Genomic DNA, 14271 nt, shown 5'->3' on the forward strand with positions numbered 1-14271 from the left:
AATCTCCTGTCCAAGACCTCCAAATTCCCTTCCTGATGTTCCACCCAGTCAAAGGGAGTAGGCAGCTTCCGAGATACGAAAGCTACTTCAAAAACAAGCCATCCAAAAGGTCCCCCCAGATCAGTGCGGATCAGGGTTCTATTCAAGATTCTTTTTGGTTCCAAAAAAACGGGAATGGAGGCCCATTCTGAATCTCGGTCATCTAAACAAAGTCGTAGTTCAGACCAAGTTCCGCATGGTCACGATTCAATCCATCCTCCCCTATCTGCAGGAGGGTGTGTGGATGTGCTCACTAGATCTTCGGGATGTGTATTACCATATCAAGATGGACAAGCGCTCCAGGAGCCTCCTTTGTTTCTGACTGGGAGCCAATCACTACCTTCTTCCTCGACTATTACGCTATTTCTGCTTGAGCTGTTATTTCTTCCTCGACCAACGTTTTTTCTGGTTTTGTTTCGTTCAGTGGTTTCTTCTGTGCACTACCAGTTCAGAACCCTGCCTTTTGGTCTCTCAACAGCCCTCAGAGTGTTTACGAAATGTCTGGCAGTGGTAACAGCTCATCTTAGACTTCAGGGATTCCAGGTGTTTCCATATCTAGACGATTGGCTCCTGTCCACCCCCACTAAGCGTCTCCTGGTCAGGGCCCTCCGCTACACCTTGCCCCTAGCGGAGTCATTAAGCATCACCATACACTGGAAGAAATCAAACCTCCATTCATCACAACAACTGGAATTCGTAGGGGCAATATTCAACACGCAGTCAAGCCTAATTTCTCTTCCTCCCCACAGGCTTTAGAGACTCAGGGCACAAGTTCAGGTGATACTCTGCCAAAGCAAGGTGTCTGTAAGGGAGATTCTTCAAGCCTTAGGCTCTATGGCTGCAGCCATCCCCATAGTCCCCTTAGCCAGACTACACATGAGATTACTACAATGGCTCCTTTAGGCCCAGTGGATACCCAATCTTCACCCCCTGAACTCAAAGATTCTCATCACCAACATTTGCAAACAAGATTTCCTCTGGTGGATGTATACAGACGAAAATCTTTGTCGTCGTCCCTTCCAGGTTCCACAGCCCAACGCCACGGTGACCACGGATGCTTTCCTAATGGGGGGGGGGCACTTCCAGGGAAAGTCAGTTCAAGGCACGTGGTTCGATGTAGAGGTCAGTTTGCATATCAATGTCCTGGAGTTAAGAGCGGTGCTATTGGCATTGCAAGCTTTTCATCTGCTTGCTGTCCAGTCGGACAACATGTCTGTGGTCTGGTACATAAACAGGGAGGGACCAAGTCTTACCCCCTTTGTCGTGAAGCCATGAGAATTTGGCAGTGGGAGATAGCTTCCAACCGTTTTCTGATTGCAAAGTACATCCTGGGGAGCTCCAATGTGATTGTGGACAGACTGAGCAGATGCATACTTCACCCGCACGTGTGGTCTCTCAACCCGAGTGTGGCGACGGAAATTTTCAGTCGCTGGGGCCAACCATGCTGCGACCTTTTTGCCTCTTTGCCCTCTTTCCCCCTCTCGGGGAGTCACCAAGAGACGCTGTAGTCCACAATTGGCCCATGGGTCTCCTTTATGCTTACCCTCCGATTCCTCTGATTCTCCTCTTTCTGTGGAAGGTGATTCAGTTGAGAAGCAAAGTGATCCTCATTGATCCATTTTGGCCTCGTCAAGTGTGGTTTCCCTTCCTCCGACCTCATCTGTTACGACAACCTTGGATCCTAGACACTCGTCAGGAACTAATTTCTCACCCACAAGGGCTGACTCCTCTGAATCCACCCTCAAGCTGACAGCTTGGTTTCTCCACTTTCGTTAGCTGTCAGGCAAGAAACCCTTTCTTCATCTGTTCGGGATATTATTTTGGCTTCTCATAAACCATCCACCAGAAAACTTTACAGGGATAAATGGAAAAGATTCTCTATTTGGTCACGTAATCAGGCGCTAGACCCATTCGCAGCCCCCGTGGCCACTATTCTTCATTATTTAGCTGAGCTGTTCGACAAAGGTGCCTCTGCTTCTACCATCCGAGTCCATCTAGCAGCAATTTCCAACTTCCATAATGGTCTGAAAGAGTACCACTCATCTCCTCTCGTCTTTGCAAGACCTTCCTCAAGGGTATTTTTCACAGCAGGCCTCCCATTAGACAGCCGGTGGAGGCATGGATTTGTCCTGGGTTCTGCAGGCTCTTTCTCTGCCACCGTTTGAGCCGGCTGCCACCTGTGAGGTAAAATTCTTATCTTGGAAATCCTTATTCCTGGTGGCTATATCTTCAGCAAGTAGAATTTCAGAATTACAAGCGTTATGTATAAAGAGCCCTTATCTGATCTTTCATAAGGACAGAGTATCACTTCGAACTAACCCATCCTTTCTTCCCAAAGTGGTTTCTGACTTTTCCATTAACCAGTCCATTGAGCTCCCTCTGTTTTTCCCAAATTACTCGAACAAGGGAGGATACTGCCTATATTCCCTGGATGTTCATAGACAAGTACGCTTTTATCTGGACAGAACTAAATCATTCCACAAGTCATACCAGCTTTACGCTTCCTTTGCAGGCCCTAGAATGGGAGTATCAAAAGTTACTTTGTCTAAATGGCTCAGGGATTGCATTTCCTTCACATTTTCCCTTACGGAGGGATCTAAGCCGGGCTAAATCAAAGCTCACTCAACTAGGGCTATTGCAGCATCTGTTGCCTTCCACTCTAGGGCCTCCATGGATGACATTTGTGCAGCTGCCATTTGGACTAAGCTCCACACTTTTATCAAGCATTACAAATTGGATCTGATCTCCAGGGGAAGAGTGGCCTTTGGCTCAATGGTTCTCAGGAATGTTCTTCCATAAGGGCCACCCAGGTTCTCCAAGTAGCTGGGGACTGATGGCAGTGATGAATAGGAAGAAGATGAACAACTTCAGATAAAGAAGTTATGTCTTACCATAATGTTCCATCTGAGTTGTTGATCTTCTTCCAGTCATCACACCCTCCCACTGACCCCCTCCTAAGGTTTCTGGCGGATCTTCTGGGTCTTCGTGGTGTATTAGGGTTTTTGCGCAGAGATGGCCTCTGGCTTATTCTTTCTCTATATGTTGCATGCAAACTCGATCTGAGGTAACGGAGCAAAGGGCATTGTGGGTAGCAGCTTAGCTTGAGAGTTTTTGGTGCACGGAAGTTTGGTATAAGGCTGACTCAGTTCCGAGGGCTCAGAACCGAACCCATCATTGATTTGAAGAAGATCAACAACTCAGATGGAACGTTATGGTAAGACATAACTTCTTTTTCCATTCTAGAACAATTGAACTCAAAATTCATTTGACATCTTCAGGCCTGTATCTTTTATGTTTGTAGAGTAAAACATTAGAAACAATCATGTCTGTGCATCTAAACGATTATGTGGAATCTTTTGGACTGATAGGACATCCAGATTGGATTCTGTTGAGGTCATTGTACCCAGACTCATTACTCTCTCAAATTCCAGCCACAATATGGAAAATGGAGAACTAGCAAATTACATATTTGGAGTTACTAAAAACATTCATGTATGTCTCACATTTGTAATGATTATTGAATTAGGAGTGCTGTGGTCTGAACAGGGCGTTTATTAATTGATTTGCAGACTGTCTCAGTGATATGTAGAACAGGATCTTATTTGTAAACCCCTACAAATCTGTTTTTAAATCACCAAAGGTAGTGCCACAAGGATCAATTTTAGGACCATGACCGTTTCATTATTTATAAACACTGTATTATGTTGGTCACTGTTGATATGACACCCTGTCCCCACATATAACAACAAAAAGCTCTTTTGTAATGTTGATGACTTAGCTTTGTGTGGACCCAGACACATTCTTTGTATGTGCCATTTGCTCCTTTTTTGCAGTACAGTCTAGTGTCTTTGCCACTTCAGTGCCTGGGAAGGACCTTATCAGATGTAAACGCACTCAGGTCACTCCACAACAAGTACAAATATGACTCTGTCATTGTCCATGTTAGTGTGAATGACCTGAGACGTACCTCCCTGGACTACATGAAAAGAGACCTGGAGGAGCTCTCTGATCTTGTAGCCCAGGCAGGTATGACCCTAGCCCTGAGTAGCATCCTACCATCACCCAGAATGATACCACAGTTCAACGACAAAATGATTGACTTCAACAATTGGCTAAGCTTCTGGTGTCATTCTAAGGGGATCAAGTATCCGTCTGCCTGGGATGACATGATCGACAGACCACGATGCTTTGCCAGAGATGGCCTGCAGCTGTCGCCCTTGGGACTTTGCATACTGGCTAAGGCTCTTGCCACCCCTATAGTGCCTTTTTTAGGCAAGGTTCAAATGACAAATTCACCACTGTAATAGGTACAAGCAAGCAAAATCTGAGAATAATGCTCCTCAGTGCTAGAAGTCTAAACCTCAAAATGCACTCACTCGAGGCACTCCTTAAAATGGAGAACTTCGACATCTGTGCGGTGACAGAGACCTGGTTCAAGGCTCCAAAGAGCACCCCTGCATTACCAGGCTATAATTCATACCACACCTTTCGGTCAACTAACCTGGACCGAAACACTAAAGGTGGAGGTGTGTCCATATTCATTAAGGATATCCACACCTCCAGGCTAGTTGCTCAGCATAATGCATCCGAGATTATCCAAGTACAGCTAACTCTGGGCAAGACCGCAATCCAAATTGTATCTTGCTACAGATCCCCCACCATGCCCCAGGATTCCCACTTCTTATTTCTTGATGCACTGGAAAATGTTAGGGTACAACTCAACACCCTAATAATGGGTGATTTCAACTACCCCACCATTAACTGGGAAAACTACTCTTGTACCAACTCTTTTGCTCAACATTTTCTGGAATTCATAAATTTCAGTGCCTTGGATCTGCTTGTCCACACTCCCACCAGGGGGAACTATATCCTAGACCTGGTCATTACCAACATGACCGACCAGTGTTTCACACCAGAGGTCAGTTCCTCGTTGGTCAGATCTGACAACAAGCTAATCACCCTAGACATCCACATCCCGCCCCAATCCCCCATTAGGGAAACCACCTTAAAAATTTCACCAAAGCCAACTTCATGCTTCTTAAGACAGAAGTGGCAAACATCACAGCACCCATTTAGACTGACGGTAGGGGTACGACTGCTGAATCCTACACAAATGCACTTTATAAGCACTTACACGAGTGCATGGATTGTGCTATCCCTAACAGAACCAAGATGCTATCCTCCAAAAAAGGAAGCCAGTCTGGTGGTTCCTGCCATAAGCAAACTCTACACCAGAAGAAAGAAACTGCTGCAAAAGAGTAAAATCCCATGATTGGAGGAACTCCCTGGTTAGCCTCAGTAAGAAGCTGAGATCCCTCATAAAATGCTGCAAAGCTAGTTACGAAAACAAAATCACCACTGTTTCTATAGACAGCCAAAAAGCATTCTATAGCTATGTCAAGAATCACAATGGCAACTCTCAGATCTGCTCTGAGTTACAGCACAATGGTACTAAATATACAGACCCAACTGATATTGCTATCATCCTGGCAGATAGGTGCATTGCTTCCTTTACCCCCCTCTCACCCCCTAGAGGGCCCATCTCTATACCAGAAGAATGCAAAGTTCCTGTAATCAGGGTTGCACAGGTAAAAAACACACACTCCAAATAAGAACACAGCATCCATGGGACCTGACAACATCCCAGGCTGCGTTCTACATGAACTACAGAATGATCTGGCACCCCACCTAAGTACCATGTTCAGTCATAGCCTCACCTCAGGCTTTGTGCCCACTGAATGGCGCACAGTGATGGTTATCCCACTCCACAAAGGGGGATCCACCACGGACCCCGGGAACTACTGCCCCATTAGCCTGACAAGCCTGGTTTGCAAGGTCATGGAACGTATCATCATGGAACTTGTAAACAAAGACATTGGTAATCTCCAAACTCTGGACCCCACCCAGTTTGGGTTTGTAAAAGACAGATCATGTCTTCTACACCCGATAGATTTCTTTGAAACAGTCACCAAAGCTGTAGATGAGGGTAAGGTGGTCCACACAGCCTATCTAGATCTCACCAAGGCTTTTGACTCCATCCCCCACTCTGGAATTATAGATAAACTCACTAAACTAGGTATAAATCCCTATGTCACAAGATGGGTTGCCAACTGACTCACTGACAGAACCCACACTGTGAAAGTAGCATACTCCAAATCCGACTTCAGACCAGTGACAAGTGGAGTACCACAGGATTCAGTCCTGGTGTCGAAGCCATGGCCACAAGCTCAATGCCAAAAAGTGCATTGCCATCCCTTTTGGTAAAAACTTTGTACCCATGAACTACATCATAAGTGGTTGTCTACTTAACACCGAAAGTGTGATAAGAGACCTTGAGACACAGGTGGACAGTAGACTCTCCTTTGATAATTACATTATCACAGTAGTCAGGAAATCCTTCCTCATCACAAAAGGTTTCTCATCCAGGAAAAAAGAGGTAATTGTTCCCCTCTACTCATCACTCATTAGACCCATTATAGAGTACAATGCCCCTTTTGGTATGGACCTCACAAAACATCTACAACTGGAAAGGCCGCAGAAGTACCTCACAAAGAGGATTACCGGCCTCAAACAGATGCCCTACGCAGACCATCTCAAAATCGCCTACTCAGAGGTGATCTCTGCCTAACATACAAAACTATGTCAAGCCCAGAGCTGTTGGGCATGCTGCACTTAAAGAAATCCCCATTTCTCCGAGCTGCACACTCTAGGGACCTAAACCTTGTCATCACAATAAACAGAACATGCTGGAGGGATAGATTCCTGTCCCAGAGACTTCCCATACTCTGGAACAAACTACCTGTCTATATCAAACAATGCTCCTCATTAGCACTCTTCAAAAAAATTTTTGATGATTGGATGGGAAGTAGGAAATTCACCCCGGGGATCACTTTTGTGGCTCTGCTCAACAGGGGCTTAGGAAAATAATTTTCTTAGGTGGCAAAAGCCTGGGTACCTTTTTGGCTAGGTATGTATAGGCCCTAGTACCCTAGCCTAGTACCTACCTATGAACGTATAAACCTAAATAAAACAAATTGTGTAACCCTTAAAATTGCAGAAGCATGGCTTAATCCCTGCCTGTCTTACTTCATACACAGTAACCACATTTATGCATGGGTATTGGCAGTGCTTGGTACCTTCTGCAGAATCTGTTTACCCGCAAACCGTGGATATAGAGGTTTTGGCAACAGATTTGGAGTGTTCAGATTACGCCTTTTAGTGATTGTACAATACAATCAAATTAGGCTGTAAAGGGTGCAACGTAATATATGCCAGCTTACAGTCCAGTCCCACAGGAGAAAACAGCATTGTGCAGTACTCTTGAAAACATAGCAGCCTATGTTAAGACTGCAAACCACAATTCTGTCAGGCACACTTGTACACAAGATCTTCCAGAGTGGGCAGTGAGTACCTAGCATTACTCCTATTACTACTCATTCTCTGTGCTCTTCAGCTCTCTACTCCTCCAGCACAGTACTCATTGGGATGGCATTCTCTCCTAAGTGGCAGCAAAGCAGTCACATTTTAGGGTCTTGAAATATGGAACAGTATTTCCCTTTGAACATGATCCATCCATGCAGCTGGTTTTCCAAGCAGCATTTTAGAACTGCACAACTCACCACACTGCATTATTTATGAATGCAAGGTCTTTCTCTCGTGTTGATTTTTCACTTACGAGTAACAAATCCTGCAGCTTTTGATGTTTGTTACCTCAGTTAGTGCTAGTATGACTTAATGCTAATTGTTTTATAGTGCAGGCCTCCATATTTTCTTTGACTCTGGTAGATGAATATTTCTGCTTTAAAATGTGTCAGGATATGTTCATTTATTATTTCATCTGATTGTTTTATCATTTATCAAACTAATATTAGAGGCTTGTTTTTATTAAATGTCATTTGAACTTAGTATTATATCAAGGATGTCCTTCATGGATGCATCTGCAGTCATAACAACTGGGTTGTCCTGTCGTCAGGCAGCCCTGCAGTCGGCCGGATTCCAAAGTCCGGGTCCGGCTTCGGCTGATGTCGCACTTCACCCGACGTCATCTCTGCTGGTCTCCGGGTATAAAGGCATCAGCCGACGCCATTTTCTTCAGTCTTTCTTGCCGCGTGGCGCCCGAAGCAGAAGCTGTTCGCAAGTGCCGGTCGGTCGGATCCAGAGATTTCTACTACCGAATACTACTTCGAAGACTTCTAAAAGCTAAGTACCCCGTTGGGGACTCTTTCTTGCCTCAGCCGATGTCAGCAAGAAGGAACTATGCAGGAAAATGGAAAAGGTTTGTCATTTGGAGCACAGAAAGAGGAAAAGATGTGTCAATTATAAATATGGCTAACATTCTGGAGTATCTGGCAGAGCTTCTACATACAGGCCTGTCCTATTCCTCCATCAAGATACATGCATCAGCTATTTCAGCAGAATACAGCTTTGATCCACCTGTCTTTTCACACCCTTTACTCAGGCAGCTCCTCAGAGGAATCAAGAATGTAAAACCTCCAAGGAAACCACCATTGCCAGCTTGGGATTTGAACTTTGTGCTAGAAAAATTGACACTCGCACCTTTTGAACCAGCAGCAACAGCGGACCTACAGCATCTATCGTGGAAAACTGCTTTCCTACTGGCAATAACCTCAGCAAGGAGGGTCTCTGAACTTCAGGCCCTAATGGCGGTACAGCCCTTCCTAATCTTCCACCAAGATAGAGTGTCCATGAGGACTAATCCTACGTTTATGCCTAAGGTGATATCCAGAGTGTCTTTAAACCAGGCAATCCACCTACCTACCTTCTTTCCCAACCCACAAAACAGAGGGGAAAGAATGCTGCATTCCTTGGATGTCCATAGACAGTTACGCTACTACCTGGACAGAAAAAAAGTAGCAGAAAAACTGACCAGCTTTTTGTAGCCTATGCAACAGGAAGGGAAGGAAAAGCAATTTCCAAACAGACAATCTCCAAATGGATAGGAAATTGCATATGGTTCTGTTACTCTTTCCATGGAAAACCAATTCCACAGAACATAAGGCCTCATTCTACAAGGGCAACAGCCACTACCACAGCCTTCCTACGAGGTGTGGCAACCAAGGACATTATTGAGGCGGCTACTTGGACCTCCGTGCATACATTTGCCAAGCATTATAACTTACCATTGTACTCCAGATCCCGAGCAGGGTTTGCCACTGCTGTGCTGCAAGGGATCCTAACCACACCATAATCTAAATTTTTCCTCCTCCCTTAGTTGGCTATGGTATTCTACCCAGTTGTTATGACTGCAGATGCATCCATGAAGGACATAGTACAGTTTTGTACCTACCATAAATGTAGATGTCCGAACTGGATAGCATCTGCAGTCAGGATTACCCTCCCTCCTTCCCTCTGTGGTACTCCTAGGGTATTTACCCTCCTAATAGCTAGCTAGTGGGGGAGTCTTTATGGTGTATTTGTTTGTATATATGTACATATATGCTTATTTTCTGAGTTTGCCTTCTATCCTTTTGGAAACATTGGCATTTATCCAAAAATTAGCCTTCCAGGAAGGGCAACTGGCATCTGGGGCAAGAAACACTGAAGAAAATGGCGTCGGCTGATGCCTTTATACCCGGAGACCAGCAGAGATGACGTCGGATGAAGTGCGACATCAGCCGAAGCCGGACCCGGACTTTGGAATCCGGCTGACTGCAGGGCTGCCTGACGACAGGACAACCCAGTTGTTATGACTGCAGATGCTATCCAGTTCGGACATCTACATTTATGGTAGGTACAAAACTGTACTTTGTGGCAGTTGTTGAAAAAGTGTTATAGTTCAGTCCATTTGAATATTCAAAGTAAAAAAAAAAATTTGCTTAACAAGAATAGCAAATCACTTGTCTTCTAACTGTTGTAACTGTAAGATGCATAGCTGTAGTGAAGAAGGCTGTGAAACCTCCAATAGTGAGCACCCTTTAATTTGATTAATGTTTTAGGCGAGCCCAATTACATGGTGGTGGTGGGAGGGTTAAGAAGGCATCCATTAGTGTTGCTAGTGGCTTAGATTCAGTTAGTGTCTTGGAAGACTTACTTCTGGAGGGTTGATTGAACAGCCAAAGGTGAACTCTGCTGTTTGATGTGAGGGTTGTGGGTTCAGTTGCTGCTCAGCTGTCCACTGGGTGAAGCTAAAGGTGGGCAAACTTCATTTCACATGGACCCCAGAACATGACTTTTTGGTGTATAAATTCTTTGCAGGGCTTTCTGGTAATCTGGCAGATGGGAAATGGAGAAACATGTAAAATCCCTTGCCTGCTGTATAAAAAAAAAAAAAAATGTTTCCCTTTTTCCGGTCATCACTCTTACATGGGAGTTAGTGTATGTAGGACAAAAGTGGAGTAATAGTAGAACATTTACAGGTGTATCAGACATTTGAGGTCACTGATGTTAAGTGATCTCAAAAACAGGAAAACAAAAATAACAAATAAAAATGAATAAATAAAAGGTCCTTTTTTTTTCTATTTCTTTTTCTTATCAGGAAGGCTAATGAAGGTCTGGCAGCCCTGAGTGAAGATGGTCAGTCTCCCATATCAGTACAACAGATGGCTTACGGTGAGAGAAATTACTGTAGAAGTTAGGTCACCAGTCAGTGGGCTGACACTTTTGCTGTATAGATATTTTCACACTTCAGTATTTATTTTTTTTTTAAGTGGCATGGCAAGCAACTGTCCGTATGGCTACAAAGACAGAAAAATGTTCTGTGCAAACATTACATCACAACTGCTAACAAACATTACATTACAACTGCTGACAAAATGATATAAATGAATACAACTGCTAGGTACCAGTGGTATTTGGTGTAACTTGATTCTTTTGTCATTCATGTTTGCGTATAGTTTATATTTTCATCACTCCTTTTTACTTAAATGCAGTAAAATACACTGCTGGGAAACCAACCAGAATGTGCATTTTAATGTGATGTAGTAATATATATGTCAGTGTTGCATACTATATTACAGCATTCAGCAGTTTTCTGTGTTGCGCACGTGCTATGTATACCAAAATACTGCTTTGAGAAATAGAGCTAGATAGTTTTTAACTCACATAACCTCCCTTCCCAAGAACAGGTGACATTGCTGCCAACTGTTGTTCATCACTAGACCAATTTTACAGTAGCCTATATGGATTATATCGTGGCAAGGATATGACAACCTGCTAGCTTCCAAGGCTTAAGGGCTCTTTCTATGTGCTCAAACTGCTGAACAGCATGAGGAGAGCAGTATAAAGTCAGTGGTTAAGGCTTTCTTGCTGTCATAGCGTGCATTTTCTCTGCATGCTTTGAGTGATCGACAGTCAGCTAGCACTTCTCCATGTCTGGCCAGATAAGTATCACATTGAGGAATACCTTCCAGTTTACTAATTTTTGTGAAGTAAAGGATTGGTGTTTTTAGTGGTTGTCTCCAAAAAAAAATACTTTAAAAGTTACTTTTTTAGTCAGCATTCCCTGTTAACTAATACCTTATAATTTTTTTTTTTGTGTGAGAAAAAGTTTTTCTTTTCTGTTAGAAGTTATAGTCAGGAGCTAAGGCTGTATAAGTTTTGGGGGTTGTACATACAAAGTTTACCTCAGCAGTTCCTTTTTTAAATAATGTTGTCTGATCAACAATCCAAGGCTTTACAACTCTCTTGGCAAGCCCCGTTGTTTTGGGAGACATGGACTAGGCTTTGGGCTGTATTGTTCTTCCCTCCCAAGTCTTCAAAAATAAAAATAAAAAAGTTGCACTTCAGTCTTTGTTTCTCAAGCTGGCTTCCTGTTCGCCTCAGCCATACAACTCTGCTTTGGTCATTTCAGGTGCCTTGGACCACTAAGCAGGTTTGCTTGATCTGCCTTGTATTTCTCCTAAGGAAGCTGCTAAGGGCCAGGAGACAGGCATGATGTTCATCGTGTTTCACTGTTGCAGTCATTACTCTTGGGTTATCCTGCTGGCAGGCTACCCTCAGTCGGCCGAATTCCAAAGTCTAGGTCTGGCGTCGGTTGCTGTCACCTCTTCCCTGACGTCAGTGCTCCAGGGGTATAAAAGATGCAGCCGACGTAATTTTCTTAAGTCTTTCTTGCCGCACGGTGCCCAAAGCAAAAGCAGTTTGCAAGTGCCGGTCGGCCGACTCCTGAGATTTTCGAATCCGAATTTCAGAACCGAAGTCTTCATTAAAGCTAAGTACCCCGTTGGGGAAACTTTTTTCTTGCTCCAGACCGATGTCAGAAAAAGTTAACAATTGTATTTCTTGTGGGAAGCAAATACCTCATAAGGATTTTCACTCTTAATGTATTCCTTGCCTAGGCCCTGTTCACAACGTTGCTAGCTGTCAGTTTTGTGCTAGATTTAACCAACGCACTATCAAGCATCGGTTCGATTTTGCATTTCATTACTTTGGCCGAAGATTTAATTATACTACGCCATCGGACCAGCCGACAACCGGAGTTTACAAAAAAGGCAAGGACAAGGAAAAGGATAGGCACCCAAGGTCCAAAACCGACGAAGAGACCTCTTCTAGGCCAGTCGCCAGTTCGCCGGTTCTCAGTGAGGCGCTTTTGCAGCCCCTGGCACCCGCTACCTCAGAGCCACAGGCTGCTGCCGATTCCCACGTGGAGCCGACTGGGCCTCTGAATACTCAAGGTATTGGACACTCGGAAATCATTCCCTCAGATGGGTCCGGAGCAGCTGAGGGTGTCTTCAGACCTACACAACTATATATTAAGTCATCTTCAACTTCAAAGACTAAAGCAGCTCTAAAGACAAAGAAACAAGTACAGCATTCTCCTACTCAGACTTCCATGCCTAAAAAACATATGCGCAAAATGGCCGAAGACCTGATTACTTTGATCAGGGGGCTCCCATCCCCCTCCTGATAAGAGGCCTAGGCAAGAGACAGAGTATGATTCTTCTGATCAGGTTTCTATTTCCTCTGATTCCTCTTCTGAACAGGATTACTCCATGCTTCCCTCTGAGGATTCTGATGCTGAAGAATCCATTCCTTCAGCCTCTCCTCTTGAGGGTTATTCTTTTGGGGAAACCCTGCATACTATGAGGGAGCATTTCCACTGGGAGAGCCAAGATTATGCTGAATCTAAGAAAAGGCTCAGGGACTTTCTGCTACTTCCTCAGCACAGACCCATTGCTATTCCACCTGTTCTAGACATTGTAGATGATGTTTTTTCACAGCCCGGCCTGTCCCCTGACTTCTTTACCCCCTGCACCTGCTAAGCCAGACAGATACTACAGGGTCCCGGATTCTCATCAATTCCTATACAAAAACCTCGCTGCTGACCCAGAAACTATATCTCGGGGTCCCAAAGGGGTTAAAGCTTCCACTGCAAAAAAACCCTGTCCCCTCTGATAGGGATTCTAGGGCTGTAGACAGATGGGGGGAAAAAAGTCTACACTTCTGCTGCCCTGGCTGTGAGGGCTTTAAATTGTCAGTTTCATATGCTTAAATATCAGCAATATTTAATATCACTGTTTAAACAGAAATTGTTGACAAATACTGAATGTTCAGAGAACAAGGAATTGCAGGATGTATTGCATGCAGCTGAACAAGTGGGAAAGCATACTTTGCAATGTGGTTATGACTCACTGGAGGTCTCTTGCAGGGCTGCTGTTACAGGTTCTGTTATTAGAAGGCATGCTTGGTTAAAGGAACAGAATCTGCCTGATCATGTTAAAGCAAAATTATTAGATGCACCATTACAGCATGATACTTTGTTTGGTACTAAAGGAGAAGAGGTGTTGAAAAAAATGGAGGATAAAGCTTAATCCATGCAGACAGTCAAGGATTTCTTACAGATACAACCACCCAGGTTTAGCAGGAACTGGCCTTCTAAAAATTGGTCCTTTTCAGTGTCAGACAGACCTCAAAGAGGCAGATACAGGCAGATCTCAGCCCCAAGGCTCATACAGGCCTAAACAATGGGGTGCTCCTACCTCCAAAAGCGGAGAAGACAAATCACAACCTTACAGGAAACAGTCCCAATGACTTTCCTCTACCAGATCCAAGCACTTTTCTTTTGGCAGCCCCCTTAGGGGGAAAACTAGCACTTTTTTCATCAAATTGGCAAATGGTTACCCAAGACAAATGGGTTCTGAACATAGTGTCCCAGGGCTACAGGTTCCATTTTTACACTCTACCAAGGTCAAAGGGTATGCCAAACCTGCCACACAATCAATGGGCAGAGGCACAAAAACAAATTACAGCCCTCATGGACATGAGGGCCATTCA

The 14271-nt window shown here is 44.3% G+C and overlaps 1 protein-coding gene across 1 annotated transcript in view; it reads left to right on the forward strand.

The window, feature by feature from the left end:
• Window positions 1-14271, forward strand: part of LOC122807514 (gamma-secretase subunit Aph-1b-like) — a 601701-nt gene that overhangs the window by 152796 nt on the left and 434634 nt on the right. Inside the window, exon 3 of the mRNA XM_044078444.1 lies at window positions 10535-10608. Coding sequence (XP_043934379.1) covers window positions 10535-10608 — 74 coding nt within the window. The remainder of the gene's footprint in view (window positions 1-10534; window positions 10609-14271) is intronic.

Source organism: Protopterus annectens, chromosome 1.part1, assembly GCF_019279795.1.
Source record: "Protopterus annectens isolate FY-2018-M chromosome 1.part1, PAN1.0, whole genome shotgun sequence".
Taxonomy (NCBI): domain Eukaryota; kingdom Metazoa; phylum Chordata; order Ceratodontiformes; family Protopteridae; genus Protopterus; species Protopterus annectens.